Genomic DNA, 21389 nt, shown 5'->3' with positions numbered 1-21389 from the left:
CCGTACTCTCAATGTGGGAAAGAGGTTTGGAACGCACGTCAACTTCCGGTCACGAAGACTTTGAGACGCAGGATGAGCATGTGAGGGTTTTTGAGTGGAACGCAAGAGTTTTGTGACTGGTCCAGACTCCAGAGCAGCTGGTCTGAGCTGACAGGTATACAGCGCCTCTACCGCCTGCTGCCTTGTGGTGGCGCTCTGCTCAAGTCCCCCGTTGGCTGTGTCTCCTTTTAGGCTAGGTCTTAAATTTACATTAATGTCAATGATGACTTTTAGGGCACTTTCTCAGGGCGGATCTTTGATGAGGATTGCAGGCACCTTCTGAAATCCGAGTTAAGACCGCTTCACAACCGCCTTCCATTGTTTTTAATGGAAATCCGCACCCTAGGGGGAATTGCATAGCAGAAAACACAATGGATATCTCCTTTTTGCACATTCTGCCCCAAAACCTCGCTGAGCAGCCACATTGAATGGCGTTAATCCGCAGGTGGATTCTGTGGTAATGCATGTAAACACGGGTGTGGGTGAACAGGCAGAAGATCCGCATGAATTTCCGTTCCACACTAAAAGCTGCATGTAGTCTTTGGCGCGGATCTCAGGATGAAATCCACACAAAGGACTGACACGCTGCAGATTTCAGAATCCACACGGCAGGTCAATTTCTGCACCAAAGAGAAAAAGTAAAGTGTCCATGAGATTTGTCTTTTCTCGTACACTTTGCTGGTACTGGAATCCGCTGCGTTTTTTTTGCATAAGAATCCCAGCGGAAATACCGTGTGGTGTGCAGGTGACCTAAAAGGGAAGTATGATTTCTTTAATTTTGGGTTTTATTTGTACATGTTAAGGGTCAATTCAGACGACTGTGCTCGTATTGCGGCCTGCAAACAGCCTTCAATGGGTCTGCGATCCGCAAGATATGGAAACCGATGAGACATGTCTAGTGTTGAGCGAACTTGTATTTTAAGTTCGACGTCTAAAGTTCGGGTTATCAAAGAATCGCGTTATGGATTATAAATTCCGTTATGGTCCGTGGTCGCGGAATCCATAACGCGATTCTTCGATAACCCAAACTTTAGACACCGAACTTAAAACACAAGTTCGCTTAACACTAGACATGTCCCATCTTTTGCGGAACAGAGGCATGGATTGGAAGCGCTCGGAGGTTCTCCGTGCTTCCGTGGGCTTTCAGGTCCTTGCCTCTGCACTGCAAAAGATAGAACATATCTAGTGTTGAGCGAACTTCTGTTTTAAGTTTGGCGTCTAAAGTTCGGCTTCCGGTTAGCGAAGAATCCCGATATGGATTCCGAATTCCGTTGTGGTCCGTGGTAGCGGAATCAATAATGGACGATTATTGATTCCGCTACCACGGACCACAACGGAATTCGGAATCCATATCGGGATTCTCCGCTAACCGGAAGCCGAACTTTAGACGCCGAACTTAAAACAGAAGTTCGCTCAACACTAGACAAATCCTATCTTTTGCCGTATCTTGCGGATCGCGGACCCATTCAAATCAGTGGGTTAGCATCCACAAACAGTGCACACGGATGGTGCCTGTGCCTTGTGGACTGCAATTCGTGGTCTACAGCAACAGGCATGGAACCCTTTTGCACCTTATGTTGTGAGATGCAAAATATCCAAACCCCCCTGGCAGTGAAAGGTTAAAGAATGTTTTCTGAAATTTTGTTATTTTTAATTATTAACTTGTTCAGTTGCTTAAAAAAGATCTACTCGCCCATTTTTCCAGAGCTGTTCTGTGCAGTACTGATCCAATATCTCCTGGTCTGGGTACAGCATGTGACCACTGCATCCAGTCGCTGTCCTCAGTGATCTACAGCTGGAGAAGCAGGTATTTATATTGTGTTTTTTATATTTTAAGTAATTGTACAGGCTGACTGAGATTTTTAAAGAGGTTTTCCGGGCTTTTTAATATTTATGACCTATCCTCAGGATAGGTCATCAATATCAGATCAGCGGGGGTCCGACACCCGGCACCTCCGTCTAGCAGCTAGACGGGGAGACTACGTGCACAATGCGCACGTGCTGTCTCCCTTCTCTGTTCCTGCCCGCTGCTGCTGTGCCATAGACATACAGCAATGGACAGGAAGAAAGTAGGGAGACGGCAGGTGCACACTGCGCGCGCCGTCTCCTCCTAAAACTGATCGACGAGAGTGACGGGTGTCAGACCCCCGCCGGTCTGATATTGATGACCTATCCTGAAGATAGGTCATCAATATTAAAAAGCCCGGACAACCCCTTTAAGTCTCTTGGACAACTCCTTTAAGGAAAACTGATAGACATTACTACTCAAATGAACACCCTGCCTCAGTCTTGTAGTTGTATGTTTTACCCAGTTCTATATCTTGTCCCTTCCTGCTTGGTTTCCACTAGTTTCTCTCCTTCCATTCATGGCTTGAGATATGGATTAGTGTGAGCCTATAGCAGACAGGCACTGGTGAGTGATGACAGTCTGTGGAATGGGATAAATCCTGCCCATATTTTTCTGCTTCCAGGTTCAGGATGGAATCGGGCACGTGGCAGGTAGTCAGCAAGAAAAAGGCCATGAAGAAGTCCTCCCGGCTAAAGGAAAATCCAGCTGGATCTGAGCGGCTTCATAACTTGGATCCAGACATGGGTTGCTCTAATGTAATCAAGCGAATTAATGAAACCATGTAAGTTACGCGTCTTCACAGTATATAATAAGTGTGATAAAAGTGGAGAGAAAACATGAAGGTAAGGCTTTGTTCACACCTTGTTTGATAGGACCAAGCGTATGCCCCTGACATGGTGTGAACCTAGCCTTACAGATTATCACAAAGCAGCTTCCACCAAATATCCACCAGCCAGGTGGACTCCCATCCTCACTATTTTGGCCACAAACTGATAGAACTGAAACCAGGCAGATCCTGTTACAGTCAGTGGGGGGGAGGTATTTTGGGTGCCATTGGTGTCTGGCACTTCTTTTTCTTTTTTCTGTTCCTGTATCGGAACAGAACGTCAGCAGTTATGTGAGCCAAGCCGGGCGGTGAACCGTCAGCTACTTCCTCTTGGTCTTTTGTAATTTACACGCACAGTGGCTGCTTTGTAGATGAAACTTATGTTATATCATAAATCATATCATGATATGGAGACATCGGTGTCTCATCATTGATGAATGTATCAGGAACCCTCCCATAGCTCAGAGTATCACCACGTCTCTTATTTTTTTAAATTCTTGCTGTATTTAACAGGGCAGATTTGCGAGCGTCTGACTTTTGGGACTCTTGTCAAGGTGAGAACAGTAATATGTGGAGTATATAGATTAATATCAGAACAAATGGGGAAGAATTCAGCTACAAGGTTTGTCACAACATGTAGAGGGCTTGTTGACCTGTTGAAGGGTCAGCAATCTCCGGCACTCAGCTTTTGTGAAACTACAACTCCCAGCATGTCTATTCACTTCTGTTCGAGTTACAGGAGCAGCATGCCTACTGGGAGTTGTAGTTTCACAAGAGCTGGAATGCCAGAGATTGCTGACCCCTGCTGAGTTGGTCCTACCAGGACGTCATATTCATTTCATAGATGATAAATAATAAAGCCTATTTCCATTTATATTCTGTTGTAAAAAAATTAACCATTTCAAATTGATGACTTTTATTTATATATATAATATAGCGCCACCTGGTGTTCAAATGCTCACCCTCCCCACAGCCACGTCTCGGCATAGTGCTGTTCATTGCACAGCAGGTAACAGAAGTAGCTTTTTCCCGATGTTCACTGCAGAGGAACAAATAAAAAAGTCTCCCTTCCTTGCGGCAAACAATTTCTACTAGCTGCTCTGCAGTGAGCAGAGGATCACCGTGCAGGGACCTGGCATATGTGACCGGCAGCCCACAGCTCAGTAGATGGACGTGCAAGCTGCAGTACACTTTGACCAGCAGGTGGTGCCATACTATGTAAGTAAATGTCAGGATAATGTTCTAACTCACTTGGGGATCACTCAATGACGTTAAACGTTGGAGTGGTCACCTGTTATCTGTTGAATATAAGATGAATTTGCAGAGGCCGGGTGGCGCCTCTGAGCCCTGAATGCTGTTGTACCGTACAGCAGCATTCACAGGGAAGACCAAGGAGGATGGTACTGCTGCATTAACCTCTTAGAATCTATGGTGACCTGCAATCATGACATCTCGGTGGTTAGACAGAGAGGGCTCCCTCCGTCACCCCATAGGCACCATACAATGCAGTCACAGGTTACAGCTTGCTATGGGAGCTACTGAACCAGTTGCCATGACCACCGGTCACATCCAGGCAGGACGAGGTCTGGAGAGCCCCGTTTTAAGATGGGAGGGCCCTGTGTACTGTATGTTACTATCCAACTGATGGTAATGTAGTGGATACAGCTTATTGGGCTGGAATAGCACAGAGACCAGCTATTACACCTGTAGGTAATGGGACTGATTGCCATAAAGGCACCATGATGTAAAGATGTGTCATGAGGTTCACACAGGCATCATCAGCAAGAGAAACCTCTGCTTCTGGCCTTTCCAGCCCTTAGATGTTGGCTTCTGTAAGGAGCTCGACCGAGGGTGGAGGCTGCCCAATAGTGTCCTGTGAAGTGAGGATCACAGGATGCCTTAGGCTGGGTTCAGACCTGAGCGTCTTTGATATGCGCGTTCAACGCGCGTTTTTGACGCGCGTTTTTTATGCGCGTTTTTTGCAATAGTAAACGCGCGTTTGACGCGCGTTTGTGTGATTGACTGCAATGTCCTATGGCCACAAACGCGCGTCAAAACGCCCCAAAGAAGCTCAAGTACTTGTTTGAGCGTAGGGCGTTTTACAGCGCGTTTTTCAGCGCTGTAAAACGCTCAAGTGAGAACCAGGGCCATAGGGAAGCATTGGTTTTCATGTGTTGAGCGTTTTACAGCGCTGAAAAACGCGCTGTAAAACGCTCAAGTGTGAACCCAGCCTTAGGGTTATCACAGCACCTGGAGCCAAATGGAAAACTAACAGGGTAACTGACAGGCAATAATGCTTGTGGTTGGCTGAGTAGACAAATAGTGGGATATTACATATAAACAGTGGCCTTTGGAATCAATGGTCTACCAGTATTAAAGGGGTTTCTGGTAATATTGATTTTTAAAAGTGCTCGCAGCCTGCCCCCTGAAATAGAAGACTGTTATACCTACCTGCTCCACGCTGCTCCAGTCCTTCTCACTGCCTCCATTTTCTTCCATCTCCCACACTGTTTACGTCGAGTAGTGCATGGGCATGGTCACATACACTGCTCCAACCAATAACTGGCTTCAGAGGGGATGTGGCCACAAGCTGCATGTTACTGCTGAAGCCAGTCATTGGCTGGATCGTTGCATGGGCATGGTCACATACACTGCTCCAACCAATAACTGGCTTCAGAGGGGATGTGGCCACAAGCAGCATGTCACTGCTGAAGCCAGTCATTGGCTGGATCGTTGCATGGGCATGGTCACATACACTGCTCCAACCAATAACTGGCTTCAGAGGGGATGTGGCCACAAGCAGCATGTCACTGCTGAAGCCAGTCATTGGCTGGATCGTTACATGGGCATGGTCACATACACTGCTCCAACCAATAACTGGCTTCAGAGGGGATGTGGCCACAAGCAGCATGTCACTGCTGAAGCCAGTCATTGGCTGGATCGTTACATGGGCATGGTCACATACACTGCTCCAACCAATAACTGGCTTCAGAGGGGATGTGGCCACAAGCAGCATGTCACTGCTGAAGCCAGTCATTGGCTGGATCGTTGCATGGTCACATACACTGCTCCAACCAATGACTGGCTTCAGAGGGGATGTGGCCACAAGCTGCATGTTACTGCTGAAGCCAGTCATTGGCTGGATCGTTGCATGGGCATGATCACATGCGCCAGTCTAACCAATGACTGGCTTCAGCGGTGACGTGCTGCTTGTGACCACATCACAGCTGAAGCCAGGATGTAAACAGTGTGGGGACCGGAAGATGGAGACAGCGTGGAGCAGGTAAGTATAAATCTTCTGTTTCAGGGGTCAGGATGTGGACACTTCACTTGTTTAAAAATCAGTATTACAGGAAAACCTCATTAAGGCCTCATGCACACGACCGTTGTGTGTTTTGCGGTCCGCAAATTGCGAATCCACAAAACACGGATGGCGTCCGCGTGCGTTCCGCAATTTGCGGAACGGCACAGACAGCCATTGATATAACTGCCTATTCTTGTCCACAAAACGGACAAGAATAGGACAGGTTATATTTTTTTCTTGCGCACCACGGAATGGAGCAACGGATGCGGACAGCACACGGAGTGCTGTCCGCCTCTTTTGCGGCCCCATTAAAGTGAATGGGTCCGCATCCGAGCCGCAAAAACTGCGGTGTGCATGAGGCCTAAGCATGGATGCGCTAGGTTCATTCAGAGCTCTTCTTTGTAGCTGCCCTCTTTTCTGGCATATACTGGAAGAGTCCTGAACAAATTCATGGTGTCAATCATAGTTTTAACCTGATTTGATCATATTTCTCAAGTTGTACAAAATGTTTTCTTTAACTACATTTCCAAACTCGCGTCACCAAGACAATGGTTTCACTAGTTTGTCACCAGCTGCTTATACAGTGTATTTCTTCTAGGTTGTCTTCTCAAATTTCCAGATATATCACCAGCAACTTCAGACGCCAGCAGTATTAATGAGGAGCTCATGAAGAACCTGCACCTTGAGGGCTCCAGGTCTACCTGCATTTCTCTCCAGTCCTATGACTGTGTGTGCTATGGTCTGGGAAATTTTACCTCCTGTGTTATATCTCGACATCAAATGGCCTTCTTACTGTTATTCCTGGAACAATTTAAGGTGATGATTGAACATGATGAGACAATAATTGCATTTACATGGCCGTAAGTGTGCATGCCGCCATTTTTATTTATTTTTTACTCCTGCAGAAATGCCCTATCCTTGTCCGGACAAGAATAGGACATGTTCTATTTTTTTTGCGGGGCTGCGGAATTGGGTTGGATATAGACTCATTGAGATGAATGGGTCTTCACCTGATGCACAAAAAATGACAGCAATGTGCATGAGCCCTAATTCTGATAAAGCTTGAAGGGGTTCTCCTGGGGGAATAATGAATAAAAAAAAATCATGGTATTATGAATACATTTCTAAATCACTTTAGGGGGTGATCACCGTGGTTCATTTATTAAACAGCCCTGGAACGTAACTGTAATGGGAGCTTGAGACGTGTGGGGAGGAGGGAGCTGTAATACATTGCTCCTGTGCAGGATGACTGGATATGAAAAACTGTGTTCGTCAGCCTGACATCATTTTGCAGGCACAGTAGCTGATTGTGGAACAGCACAAAATCCCTCCTTGCTTGTTCCTCAATCAGCTACCTGATGCTGTAGTTCGCGGTCCGTACCTTCGAAATCCTGTCAGGCTGACTGAGCACAAGGTTCATGTCAAAATAGGCCATGCAGGAGCAATGTATTATTTCTCCCCCAACCCCTTCCTCCACTGTCCTGGTTACATTCTAAGATTGGTTTCTAACTGCTTAGCTGGGCAGTGGCCATTTTAATTTACTTCAAGGGGTTCTGCAGTTTTTTTTAAACTGATGATCTATCCTCCCGCCGATCAGCTGTTTGAGAAGGCAGCGGCGCTCCAGCAGCGCCATGGCCTTCTCACTGTGTACCGCAGGCCCAGTGACGTCACGACTAGTATCACTGGCCTGGGCGCGGCTAAGCTCCATTCAAGTGAACAGAACTTGGCCCCAAACAGGCCAGTTCATACTAGTCGTGATGTCACTGGGCCTGCGGTGAACTGCGAGAAGGCCTTGGCGCTGCTGCCTTCTTAAACAGCTGATCGGCAGGGGTCCTGGGTGTCGGACCCCCGCCGATCAGATGCTGATGATCTATCCAGAGGATAGATCATCAGTTAAAAAAAATAAAAAATGCAGAACCTCTTTCAGTGATTACGTCTCTAGATAAGCAAGCATTCTTTGCTAATTAAAGTTATTTATAAATTTATTTATAATGAAATATCATTTTTTTTGTCACTAAAATTATTAGGATGACACTATGTGGTCGGTGGGATTTGACCACCAGGACCTCCACTGGTCTCTAAAATAAAAAGACTACCTATCCTCTTCTGCTCTTTCTGTTCACAGAAGTCTTGCTCTCTCTGTATAGCGCCAGGCCAAAAGTTGAACCATGCAGAGGAAACATCCAAAGGGCCCACCCACATCCCATCTTTCTAGGGGTCAGTAGAGGCTCAGTGGTCAGACCTTCACCACTTACATATACACAAGACCATACTAAGTGTTACTTACTTGTACAGTGGTCTTTAAAGGGGTAAACCAAACCCTATAATGCCCCCTCTAATGCCCAGGCCCCTCACACAGGTTGTATTTACTTTGCTCCCCGCACCCACATCGCTTCTGAGGCCAATACGGCTATTAATATATCTCCCCGTTTTAAAACCGCAGATGCCCGAGGCTAATGTTTACAATCAGCGATAATGCCAATCGCAGACATTTAACCCTTCAGATGCTGTGAAATGTGACCAGAGGCATCTGAGAGCACTAAAACCAGAAGCCGTACGCTTCCTGGCCTGGGATGCCTTCTCTGGCTGAGATTGGGGAAGACTTTCCACACAGCTATAAATCTGCACATGGTGGCAGGGATTTTCTTTTAGTGTAAAACAATTCACTTAAAAGTCATCATATGCTGCTTACCGATCCAAGCTAAATGGGAACGAGACGTTGGTAGAACGCAGGAACAATGGGACGCTGTTCTGGCTTTAACCCCTAGCCTAACACTTAGTGAGGCTCAATGAATACCTCAGCTATACCTAGTACATAGAGTACATAAAACCCCTGTGTTTTTATACAAGATAGGTCTTCGGGCGAACTCGTGCTGCCCCGGTGTGGGGAAGAGGAGGCTTCCCTGATGCATATGGTTTGGGAGTGTTCTCCCTTAGGGGTCTATTGGAAGGAAGTTTTGCGCATAGTTGCCCAGACGACTCAGATACAGTTGCAGAGAGATCCCAGAGTATGTGTGTTAGGTCTCCTAGACTTGACGGGAGATGATGGCAGAGTGTCTTTGAGTATTCACAGAATGCTCCTCCCAAGCTAGAATATTGCTATCCAAACACTGGATAGAACAGAACCCACCCACTAAACGGGAGTATATTTGAAAAAAAATTGCTCCGCTAAGTTTATGGTTATTTGGCAGGAATGGTTTGAAGTCCCTGGATTGGCGTTGCGGGCTTTGACAAGAGATTGTTTATGGGGGCAACTTTCCGTGCTAGGGCAAATGATATAAACCCTGGGCAGTCCTGTTACATCTCCGACATGTAGCCGTGGGCAAATCTGGCATTCTGGACTATGCAATTAAATGTGCAAATAATGTCACTTTGTACCTGCCATGCTCTCCGAGGGGAAGTTGGGGGGGGGGGGGGGGGGGGGGGATTTCTAAAGTATGTACTATGTGTTTTGATACCTTTATGGCAATCGCTATAACAATAATGACAAAATAAGCAATATTTGTATTACTGTAATACATCATATGACAAGCAGAGAGTTCTTGTCTCTGCTTGGGACATTGCATTATTTTCATTCCCAGGGAAGATCTTATTAAAGGGGTTCTGCAGTTTGTTTAAACTGATGATCTATCCTCTGGATAGATCATCAGCATCTGATCAGCAGTTTGAGAAGGCAGCGGCGCTCCAGGAGCGCCGCGGCCTTCTCACTGTATACCGCTGACCCAGTGACGTCACGACTAGTATCAACTGGCCTGGGCGCGGCTAAGTTCTGTTCACTTGAATGGAGCTTAGCCGCGCCCAGGCCAGTTGATACTAGTTGTGACGTCACTGGGCCTGCGGTAAACCGCTCCTGTATCACCGCTGCCTTCTCAAACAGCTGATCGGCGGGGGTCCCGGGTGTCGATCAGATGCTGATGATCTATCCAGAGGATGCAGAACCCCTTTAAGATGGATGGATTTACATTTTTACAGTCCCTCATTTTTTCTTGAGGTGTTGTGCTTTTCCTGACGTATTGTAAAATGAAGAAACAACCTGCGGCACTCACCGGAATACTTTGCAGCTCTTTATTCCATCTTTAAAAACATAATATTATTAATATAACATTATTGCTGAATTTTTGGAACTTTCCCTGATGTCTGTTTCATGGGGGTGAAGTGTTCTGGGATTTTGGATTACGTTCTGGTTTAGTTGTCAGATAACAGCTGGTGGGCCGCAGGGTGGGCATCCCTGTTGTAGAACATCTGTCTTCAGCTAATTTGCTGCTGTCCTTGTACTTGAAGTATGGCTGTTTCAAGGAAGCCAATGCCACAAATCAGAAGGGACAGATTACAGTGACAGGTCTGGTCCTTGAAATAATCTGTGTATTTCTTTTCAGATCCCCAGATGCCAGTGCTATGTTTTTGATCCAGTATTTTCTCCATTGGAGATCGCTGTACTGCAGGACCTAGGGCTGACCGTTTTGCTGACAAACGAAGTAAGTTGCGCTGAGTGCATTTCTTTGGATTGGCCAAGCACATGTTTTTTTCTGAAGAAATTAGCCCCTTCTGCAACGTGCCCTCTATGCCCCAAACTTTCTGGATGCCCTCATACACATTACTGCAGTGCTGTTCCCATTCACTTCAGGAGAAGCAACATTGTAGTAACCAGCTCCATTCACTACACAATAACGGAGCTGTTTAATTCCTGTGCCTATATCTGGGGTGGAGGAGCGGCCAGGAGTCAGACCCCCACTGATTAGATATTGATGACCTATCTTAAAGGGGTTGTCTCACTTCAGCAAATGGCATTTATCATGTAGAGAAAATGAATACAAGGCACTTACTAATGTACTGTGATTGTCCATATTACCTCCTTTGCTGGCTGGATTCATTTTCCCATCACATTATACACTGCTCGTTTCCATGGTTACAATCACCCTGTAATCCATCAGTGGCGGCTGTGCTTGCACACTATAGGAAAAAGTTCCAGCCTCTCTGGTGGCCGGTAGTGTTGAGCGAAGCTAGCTTCGGATGCTTCATCCGAAGTTGCTTCGTTCAAAACTTCGGAATACTACTATACAGAGATTCGTCTCCGTACAGTATTAGAATGTATAAGCTCTGATGAGCCGAAGCAAGTTATTTGTGAAGTCACGCCTGACATCGTTGAATAACAGAACTCTGCTTCGGTTCCAACTAGTATCCAGCCGAGTTCAGTTTCAAGTTGTAAAGTGGTTTTCCACTTTAAAAATCAACTACTGAAGTTATTCAACGATGTCAGGAGCGACTTCACAAATAACTTGCTTCGGCTCATCGGAGCCCATACATTCTATGAATCTCCGGACAGTATTATTCTGAAGTTTTCAACTAAGCGACTTCGGATCCAATCCAATAATGGATTGCAGGGCGGGCCTAACCATGGAAACGAGAAGTGTATAGGCTGATAGAAAAATGAATCAAGCCAGCAAAGGAATCAATATGGACAATCATAATACATTAGGAAGTGCCTTGTAGTAATAATAAATGCCACTTACTGAAGTGACACAAACCCCTTTCAGGATAGTCCATCAATGTAAAAGTCATCAGATCTTGCCAACTACAGCCAGTTCAAGCATTACTTACGTAGTGTGTATGGTCGTCTTAAGAATAATCTCCAGTGTGATAATGATCTTACATATATCATCTCCGCCATGTAGCAGATGGGGAGGGGGTTCAGGCATCTTCTTGTTTTTTATGTTTGGTTTTATGGTGCAGTAGCATAGATAGAAACCTCAAAGGGGAGAGGGTGCAAGGTCGGACTCCAAGTCTTGTACCAAATTCTGATAGAAGAAGCAGCACAGCAAAGAAGTGTTTATTCATCCAAGTCACTAGCGACGTTTCAGTCCTTCTATGGAGCCATTCTCAAGCAGTATTAGAGGGGTTGTTTCATATCGCCAGTACAAAGGTTCGATGGGACCAAGCCTTGACCACCAGGTCGTTGGAAAACACCAGAGCAAGCTGGTGCTCCACTGTTTCAGTAGCTCCCATTGCAGTGCGTAGGAGCTACGGAAACGGCGTAGCACAACAAGCTATACTGTTTTCCAACCACCGGGTAGTTGGGGCTTGCTCCCATCTTGCCTTAGTAACGGCGAGATGACACAGTCTGTTAAAGCTGTACAACCACAGCTATTTATACTATATTATATCATACAATGAAGCTCAATTATCATACAGTAATTCAAGTAGAAGTGTAATTCCACAAGTGCAGTATAAGTATAAACAATAGTGCTATAAAATAATTCCTTATAGGTTGTTTGAGATCATTTAAAAATCTCAGATGTCAAAAAAAATGTCAAGGTGCGTTCGCATGGCGGAATTTGCCGTTGGAATTTTGGCGTGGACACTGGGACAAAATTCCGGCGGCGGCTCCCATTGTTTTCACTGGGAGGCAGCAGTGCAGTTCACGATCTGGAAGTTTAAGGCCACTACTGCATGTCCCTTCTCGATGTGGTGTTCAGACAACCACCGCTTGAAGGTGAGCCAGGTGTCCTCCCACAGTTTGGCTCCATTCACTGGAGCTAAGCCATGAGCAGGTCTGCAGCATCCAAAGTGAACAACCACCCTAGAAACTGTGGTGGTTTCTGATAAGGTATATGTCAAAATCCGCTGCATGAACGAGCCCTAATGCTCACCTCTTTATGTGGTGCTGGTCTGGTTCTCCTGCGAGTGACGTGCCTGGACACGGTGTGTACCTGCACATCACCGTGTCAGTGACGTGCCGGGATACAGCACTGCGGAGGACAGTGATTGGCTGCGGCCAGCATGTCCCCTAAAAGCTGCAGGAGAACGAACCAGAACCGCAAAGAATAGCGCTGGAGAAAGCGGTGCATATAACATCTTTCTGAGATCTTTACTTATCTCGGAGAACCCCTTTAATCATCATTGAAATATGTATGAAAAAAAGTGATCAGCCTTTTAAAAGACACATTAATTTCTGCGTGTACCCTATGTCTGGCGTCCTGCACGTGCACCTGCGCATGTCAGGCAGGAGAAGGAGAGGCAGATCCAACAGTGGAGTTAAAATGGGCGCATCACAAAAAGGTAAGAAATGGCACATACTGTCTCAAATCAGCAAGACGGTATTCAGTGTTTGGGCAGTAGTGTTTAAGATGTCACTCACACCATCTTTCAACTGTACTGGGCTTGTTAGAAAATAGATCTGATTGTTTAAGGCCCAAATTAGGAGCAAGAAGTGATCAAATACAAAGATCCCTCAATACCAATGTAGGATATGGGGCATTGATACGTAGGGCTGAAACATCAGCACCATCTACTGTTTAAAACTGGAATAACACCCTCAATGGAACTTAGCACAATGCAAGATAAATAGTGGGGATTATCAAACATAAGACAACTATTAGAGGGTAATGTCCATGCCATGACCTCACAGGGACCATGACGGGAATGAAGACCAATTAGCATATAGTCTTAACCTTATAAATAGATAGAGCCACTGATTTACATAGGATCAGGGAATTGTAACAAAACCCCATGGTTATCTACCTTCAATGATACCCCAGTTAACCAAAGGCTCTCACTTCTCCAAGGATGTATGTACAACACTCTTGGTTACTAGATGCAAAGTCTGGTATCTTTCTTAGGCTACTTTCACACTGGCGTTTCTGGGTCCGCCTGTGAGATCCGTTTCAGGGCTCTCACAAGCGGCCCCAAACGGATCAGTTCAGCCCCAAGGCATTCTGAATGGATAAGGATCCGCTCAGAATGCATCAGTTTGGCTCCGTTCTGCCTCCATTCTGCTCTGGAGACAGACACCAAAACGTTGCTTGCAGCGTTTTGGTGTCCGCCTGGCGATGCAGAGCCAAACGGATCCGTTCTGACTTACAATGTAAGTCAATAGGGACTGATCCGTTTTCACTGACACAATATTGGTGCAATTGTAAACGGATCCGCCCCCCATTGACTTTCAATGTAAGTCAGGACGGATCCGTTTGACTTACACTTAGACTTTTTTTTTGACTGAGTTATGCAGACGGATCCGTACTGAACGGATACCAACGTTTGCATTATAGGTGCGGATCCGTCTGTGCAGATACCAGACGGATCCGCACCTAAACGCAGGTGTGAAAGTAGCCTTACCCAATATGGTGGAGGAATAAACCACCATCTTACTAGGGTCCCATGACCGTCACTTACTTGTTATATAACCAAGCACAGTACACTGCCAGGCAAGAGGTCAGTTACTCAAGGTCCATGCACATCTCTAGGCACCCTGTAACACAAGTTGTCTTGGATCACCCTACATACATACTTATAATAGTGATCACCTATATTGTCTTCTAATATCATAAAGTTTATTTTATTATTACTTTTTCTATATAAATTAAGTACCGTATACACATTCTTACTTCTACCATCCAGTCCACCTTATCCCATAATAAACATCAGAATATTTATCAATTAATTCAGCCTCCTTTTTTCCTTAAAGGCGTTATCCCATGAATAATGTGATAAATGAAAATCAGACATCATCTAATACATGACAATACCTTTCTAAGGCTACTTTCACACTAGCGTTGTTTTAATCCGGCGTTCAATTCAGACACCGGAACTGCCTGCCGGATCCGGAAAAACGTGTGAAAACAGATTACATTTGAATCCTGATCAGGATTTTGATCACAATGAAAAAATGCATTGGAAAAAACGGATCCGCCATTTATGGACTTTAACTTTTTTTTCACATTTTTTGGGTTTAACATGCAAAAGACGGGTCCGGTTTGACTGAACACACAGCGACAGATCCGGCGTTAATGCAAGTCAATGGGAAAAAGACCGGATCCGGCGTTCAGTCAAAGTGTTCAGGATTTTTGGCCGGAGGTAAAAATACTTCATGCTACGTTTTTCTGAAAAGCCTGATCAGTCAAAAAGACTGAACTGAAGACATCCTGATGCATCCTGAAGGACGGACTCTCCATTTAGAATGCATGGGGATAAAACTGATCAGTTCTTTTCCGGATTTGAGCCCCTAGGACGGAACTCAGCGCCGGAAAAGAAAAACGCTAGTGTGAAAGTACCCTCACAAACTTAGAACCAGCCCTGGACCTCATATGGATCCAGAGATATCTACATTCATTTCACCAATTGCTCTGCTAGATTTATTTTCAGCTAGTTACTCAGGGGCGTGTACTTTCTCAGGAGGCGTGTCCTTTCTGTGGGAGCTGAAGGATGGAACGGAGCATGTCCTTCCATCTCGGTGAGCAGGACAGCAGGTGGCGCTATACAGATACATTTCAGTGAATAGTTCACCGGTCACACTATATTTGTGATTAAATGCCGTTAGAAAAGTATTCAGATCCAGGTGCTGGTTAGAAAAATGTAGAATATTTTTCGTGGGACAACCCCTATAAGTGCAGTATGTTCAGTGTTCATCAATTCTGAAAAGATCATAGACATAAAATATTTTAAAAATATATAACTATTTCTTCTGTCTACGTTACAGGACAGACACACATCACCCGTGTCCATCTCCCTGGCTGTAACACAGTCCACTCACAGCAGAGAGCGTCACAGCCAGGGACAAGGTGAGCAGTTTTTTCCCTTTGCTGTGACGCTCTCTGCTGTGATTGGACCGCGCTACAGCCAGAGAGAAAGACACGCCCACTGAGAAACATGTACGTCTCCTCCTCTCTGTACCGAGGCCATTGATTAGCATACAGGGCAGCAAAACAGAACGGGGGGCACAGCAGGGAAATAGAACAACCCATCGGAAAAAAGATAAGCATGAGGACATGTCCTCAACATGCCCTACAGTGCCAGGTATTGATATGGTAATGTCGGAACACTGCTGGTTAATGGCTCCATGGAGGTATAGAATCGTGGCTCGTGCATTGGGTGAATAAACTCACTCCTTAACAGAAGATCTTTGGAGTGCTGCTTCTGTTGCCAAGGTTTGGGGTCCGACCTTTAAGGCTTGAACCATCTCCCCTTTCAGTCTTTGGTTTTAGCTGTGCTGCTTGGTTCAGAAGTCAGTCTATGAAAAACGATGAGCCTCCCATTGAGGCTCAGAAGAACCCATCTAGAGACTGAGTTCTGGCCCACATAGCGGACACTGTAGGGTTCATGTAGTCGGGGCGCTCATTCTGTGACATCACTTCCTTTTATCTGCTGTACTTTACAAATGGAGGCAAAGAGAGAGACATTTCCCTTCCCAGTGTGCGTCTTTAACTGACATTTTTCTGTGACCTTAGAATTTACTAGATCGTATTTAGGCTCCATTCACACGTCCGCAAATTGCGCATCCACAAAACACGGACGCCAGCCATGTGCGGACTATGATAGAAAGGCCTTTTGTTGCCCGTGGCTGCGGACAAGAATAGGACATGTTCTATTTTTATGCGGGGCCGCGGAACGGAAGTGCGGATGCAGACAGCAGACGGTGTGCTGTCCGCATCTTTTATGGCCCCTTTGAAAATGAATGGGTCCGCTCCCATTCCGCAAAATTGCAGAACGGATGCGGACCCATTTTGCAGACTTGTGAATGGACCCTAAGACGGAATCACATTACTTTTTAAAAGTTTTGTCTTCTCAATTCTTCTTGATAAATTGTTGAAAACCTGCATTTTTCAGGACTTATAGCCTGTCCTCAGGATAGGTCATTAATATCAGCTGATGGTGGTCCAACCCCGTACCCCCACCGATCAGCTGTTGGACCCAGACTGATCTGAGTTCCAGAAAACCTTTAAAGGGGTTCTCCAGTTTGTTTAAACTGATGATCTATCCTCTGGATAGATCATCAGCATCTGATCAGCGGGGGTCTGACACCCGGGACCCCCGCCGATCAGCTGTTTGAGAAGGCCACGGCCTTCTCGTTGTTTATTGCAGGCCCAGTAATGTCACGACTAGTATCAATGGCCTGGGCGGGGCTAAGCTCTGTTCACTTGAATGGAGCTTAGCCCCGCCCAGGCCAGTGATACAAGTCGTGACGTCACTGGACCGGCGGTAAACAGTGAGAAGGCCGCGCCGCTGCCTTCTCAAACAGCTGATCGGCGGGGGTCCCGGGTGTCGGACCCTCGCTGATCAGATGCTGATGATCTATCCAGAGGATAGATCATCAGTTTAAACAAACTGCAGAACCCCTTTAATACTATGGCATGTAATGGGCGAATATGATGCATAGTATGTATGCTGCTAGTATGTGCGTCTGTTATCTGTTACCGTTTCATTCCAGGAGGGTAAGCACGCCGTCCGTAAGCCCACCGTCTTCTACATGCCGCATTGTGGAAAGGCGCTGTATAATAACTTGCTCTGGAGGAACTGGTCGTGTGATGCTTTGTCGCAAATGGTCATTATAGGCAACAGTTTCAAAGGGATAGAAGAAAGGTAATTAGAGCAAATCCCTCGTTAGAACAGCACAAAATAAGGAAAATATATTTCATTTTTCTAAATGTTCTTTTCTCACAGATTGGTTTCCAGAACCCTCCAGAGAGATTACATTTATATATATAAGGTAAGCCTGTTCTATACTATTGTAGTCCGTCCTAATAACCATCATATCTGGTCTTCTCTATCTGAACATACACCTCATTAGCCTTACAATAAAGGGGCATTTATTAACCTCTTTACACCACTATGGTGTTGAGCAGATCGAATTTATACTAATGGAGTTCGATCCAAATTTCTGGAAAAATTTGATTTGACACAAAGCCGAATTTGATCGCGCTTCGTGGTAACAAATCTATTTTTTCTGAAATGGCGGTAAGAAAAATACATACTCGCCTCATCCATTTACTTGCAGAAAGGCCATCACAGGCATCTTTAATTGGAAAAAAAACACACGAAATCATGCACACGGTGACATCATCACATCACCACCTAAGATTTTGCTCAGTTTCTTCAGTGAAGATGGTCGCGACGGCCTCTCTGCGAGCAAATGGATAAGGTATGTTTTGTTTTTTTAACCCTGATTAACCCCTGAAAGGCCTAAATTTTAATTTAAAATGCCGCAATCCGCAATGAACGCAGTATCTGAGCTGTTCAATGATGGGAGGCAGCGCGATCTCAGTTTCCCATCATTGCACCCGCTACATACAATGATATGTGATTCATAACAAATTGAATTTCTTTGTAAAATTTGGCGAAGCAGCCAAATAGAATTTTTGATAACTTTGCTCATCTGTAATTGTGGCGATACTAATTCGCTAATTATGGCGCTCTCTGTATTTGCTCCATAATTTGCAATCTTTTGAGATTGCCACTTTTGTAAAGTGTTGAGAAAAGGGGGGCAAGGCTTAGCAGGAGGGGGCAGAGCCTCTTGCGGCCGCCTGGACTTACTATAACTTGCGGCAGAAAGCTGCTGTACATTTGCGCTTCTGGTGCACAGACTGCTAGAGATGCGCCATATTTTTTAAATGGCATCTGCCTTTTAATAAGTTAGATGCACTTGCTTTTAACAATTCTGCACCGATCCCAAGATGTAGCCACATGACCCCGATGTGTGAAACTGGATCACTTCCGCTGACATTCTATATGCAAACTCCCATGAGCCTTTGCAGCTCCTTACATGGAACATCATGACTATGAAGTGAGCTGGCCTTTCTTCATCATGCAGTTGTCTGGCCGATGTCTCTGCTATTTGTAGTTTTGGGCTGGAGGGACCAAGATGTCATGGGCAGGTTTGAGGTAGTGGGGTGCCGAAGGAAGACATAGGGAGCTCCCTCCCTCTAAACCACTATTGACTGCGGCATGTAAGGGCTTAAATGGCCCGGATCTGAGCTTCTGCCAGTGCGGGCCATTAGATCATACGCATGGAGCCCCCGCTCTCCACTTCACGCGAGACTTAGCCTAAGCCGCCTTAAAAAGGCAGCGGCTTAGCCTAAATCCCACTAGTGACCACAGGAAAAAAGGCGTATTGGTGATCACTTAATGGGTTGTTACAGGTTAAGGGCTCGTTCACCCGACCGTATGTCTGTTTCAGTGTTTTGCGGGCTGTTTTTCCCAGATCCGTTTTTCCATTTTTTGTTTCAGTGGTGTTTTCGGTTCCGTTCCGTTTCTCCGTATGGCATATACTGTATACAGTAATTACATAGAAAAAATTGGGCTGGGCATAACATTTTTAATAGATGGTTCCGCAAAAACGTATATTCCGTATGTGTTCCGTTTTTTTTTGCGGACCCATTGACTTGAATGGAGCCACGGAACGTGATTTGCGGGCAATAATAGGACATGTTCTATCTTTCAACGGAACGGAAATACGGAAACTGAATGCATACGGAGTACATTCCGTTTTTTTTGTGGGAACCATTGAAGTGAATGGTTCCTTATATGGACCGTATAAATCGTTTGTGTGAACGAGCCCTAAGGAGTAAATCCTGGGTTGCAGATTAGGGCCACCTAATTGTTAACATCAGCACTGAGTATATATTGTGTTACAAGCACTGCTACAAAGCAGGGTCTTGTTAAATCATAGCACCTGAAAGGGAATCTGTCACTAGCGAACTCCCTATCCAACTTAAAATGCAGGTTTTTTTGTTGATTGGGGGCTCCTTTCTCGAGTTTTGCTACTTTTTCTTAATATGCAAATGAAGCTTTTGGTGCAGTGAGGGCGTCACCGTTGCTCTTGTGCACCCAAGCTCGGTTCTTTTCTGTGGCCAGACCCAAAAAGGAGCAGAGTGCCCTCTAGTGGTGGCTGCAGAAAAATAAATGCAATAATTGTGTCTCTGGAAGCTATGCTGTTTCTACAAAGTGATTAACTAGTCTTTTATTTCCACAGAGTTTACAGGTTGTAGAAGAAACGTCACTTCCAGAGAGTATTCACTATAGCGATGTTTTCAATGACACCTCCATTCATAGCTTTCCGACTGCAAAACTAAAATCTTTACCTAAGGAAACATGGCAGTCTCAAGATGAACCTCAATATCTAGACTGTGAGGACCTGGAAATCATTGTCAGTCCCACAAGATAGCGGGTGGGTGATCAAGGGAAGACATTGCGTGCACCAGTAAAAGAGGCTTCTCTGGAAGTGGGGGCTGGTCCTCTGCACCGGACGCATGGCCACCAGTGCACAAACAAGAGCCTACAGAGCGGTGTTTCTGGGAAAACCAGTGTATGGCTACCTTCTCCATATATGAAATTAGTTTATAATGTAAAAATTTTATATTAGTTTTATATTCTAACAACTTAAAAAGAAATGACATTTATTTAAAGGGGTTGTCCAACAGATAAAAAGGGGGCATAATAGGTAAAAATAAAGCTAAAACAAGTAATACCTCACTGATCCCCCACCACTGCTGCATACCAATTTACATGCTGGTCTCTGAGTGGGGCCAGTAATTTCCTGAGTGGGCATTTCCTGCCTGTTGAGAGACACGAGGAGCTAAAGACAAGTGGGGCACTTGGTAAGCATTAGAATGGCAGAAGTGAGGGATCAGTGTGGTGGTATTACTACTTTTTGTTTTGAACCCATTCTGCCCCCTTTTTGGATTTTTTTTCAGCCACTGGACAAACCCTTTCATTCTTTTTTTTTACCTTGAAGTATTTTCAATTGTACACTGGTATTTTCACTGTTCTGTAGAATGTTCTATCAGAAAGCAGTGCTGGGGGGGTCTGGTGGCTTCTCACCCTGTTGTGAATGAATTTGATTAAAACATTTCACTTATTGCCCATTGTTTATGTAGCGCCAAGATACTGATACCAAAGCGGTCATCACTCGTCATCAGTCTATGTCCTCAATGGGGCTCACAGTGTAATTTCCCTATATAAGGGTACTTTCACACTAGCGTTATTTTTTCCCGGTATTGAAATCCGGTTAAGGGTCTCAATACCGGGGGAAAAAAAACGCTTCTATTTTGTTCCAATGCATTCTGAATGGAAAGCAATCCATTCAGTATGCATCAGGATGTCTTCCGTTCATTGTACGGTATTTGACCGGACAAAATACAGCAGCATGCTGCGGCCAAATCCCGGAACACTACCGCACTTGCAGGATCAGGCATTAATTTCCATTAAAATGTATTAATGCCAGATTCGGTACCACGTGTTCCTGAAATTGCTGCATCGCCGGATCCGGTTTTCTGGTCTGCGCATGCGCAGTTCTTTCTTTTAAATTTTTTTAATACCGGAGCCGTTATTCCGGATTATGCCGGAAAGACAGTTCCGGTATTTCAATGAATAAGTCTAACGGATCTGGAAAAAAAAAAGATGTGAAAGTACCCTTAGACACCCACACTAGGGCTAATGTCATAGAAGCCAATTAAACTCTCGAAATGCTTTTGGAGAGTGGGAGGAAATCGGAAAACCCCAAGGAAAAGTACACAGCCACCGATGTGCTATGCCAGGCTTCAGCAGAGCGGGCACAAGAAAGAGCAGTGATGTACTGTGTCAAGCCCCTCTCTGTGCTCGCT

The 21389-nt window shown here is 45.3% G+C and overlaps 1 protein-coding gene across 4 annotated transcripts; it reads left to right on the top strand.

Annotated features, from left to right (window-relative positions):
• The first annotated feature begins 3 nt into the window (after positions 1 to 3).
• Positions 4 to 20646, top strand: SRRD (SRR1 domain containing). Of its 4 annotated transcripts, none has more exons than XM_040416558.1 (9): positions 45 to 154; positions 1745 to 1842; positions 2511 to 2669; positions 3228 to 3268; positions 6617 to 6834; positions 10395 to 10493; positions 17219 to 17370; positions 17452 to 17497; positions 19760 to 20646. In XM_040416558.1, exons 3-9 carry the CDS (start codon positions 2518 to 2520, stop codon positions 19949 to 19951), a joined length of 900 nt encoding a protein of 299 aa, XP_040272492.1. In that variant the 5' UTR covers positions 45 to 154; positions 1745 to 1842; positions 2511 to 2517; the 3' UTR covers positions 19952 to 20646. The 4 variants fall into 4 exon arrangements, with proteins under 4 accessions (XP_040272494.1, XP_040272491.1, XP_040272492.1 ...); XM_040416559.1 differs by having other exon boundaries at positions 1745 to 1846; XM_040416560.1 differs by lacking the exon at positions 1745 to 1842 and having other exon boundaries at positions 4 to 154; positions 6638 to 6834.
• Positions 20647 to 21389: the final 743 nt, after the last annotated feature.

Source organism: Bufo bufo, chromosome 2 (genome assembly GCF_905171765.1).
Source record: "Bufo bufo chromosome 2, aBufBuf1.1, whole genome shotgun sequence".
Taxonomy (NCBI): domain Eukaryota; kingdom Metazoa; phylum Chordata; class Amphibia; order Anura; family Bufonidae; genus Bufo; species Bufo bufo.
Note: the sequence above shows the minus strand (reverse complement) of the source record. Positions and strands in the feature narration are given on the sequence as shown.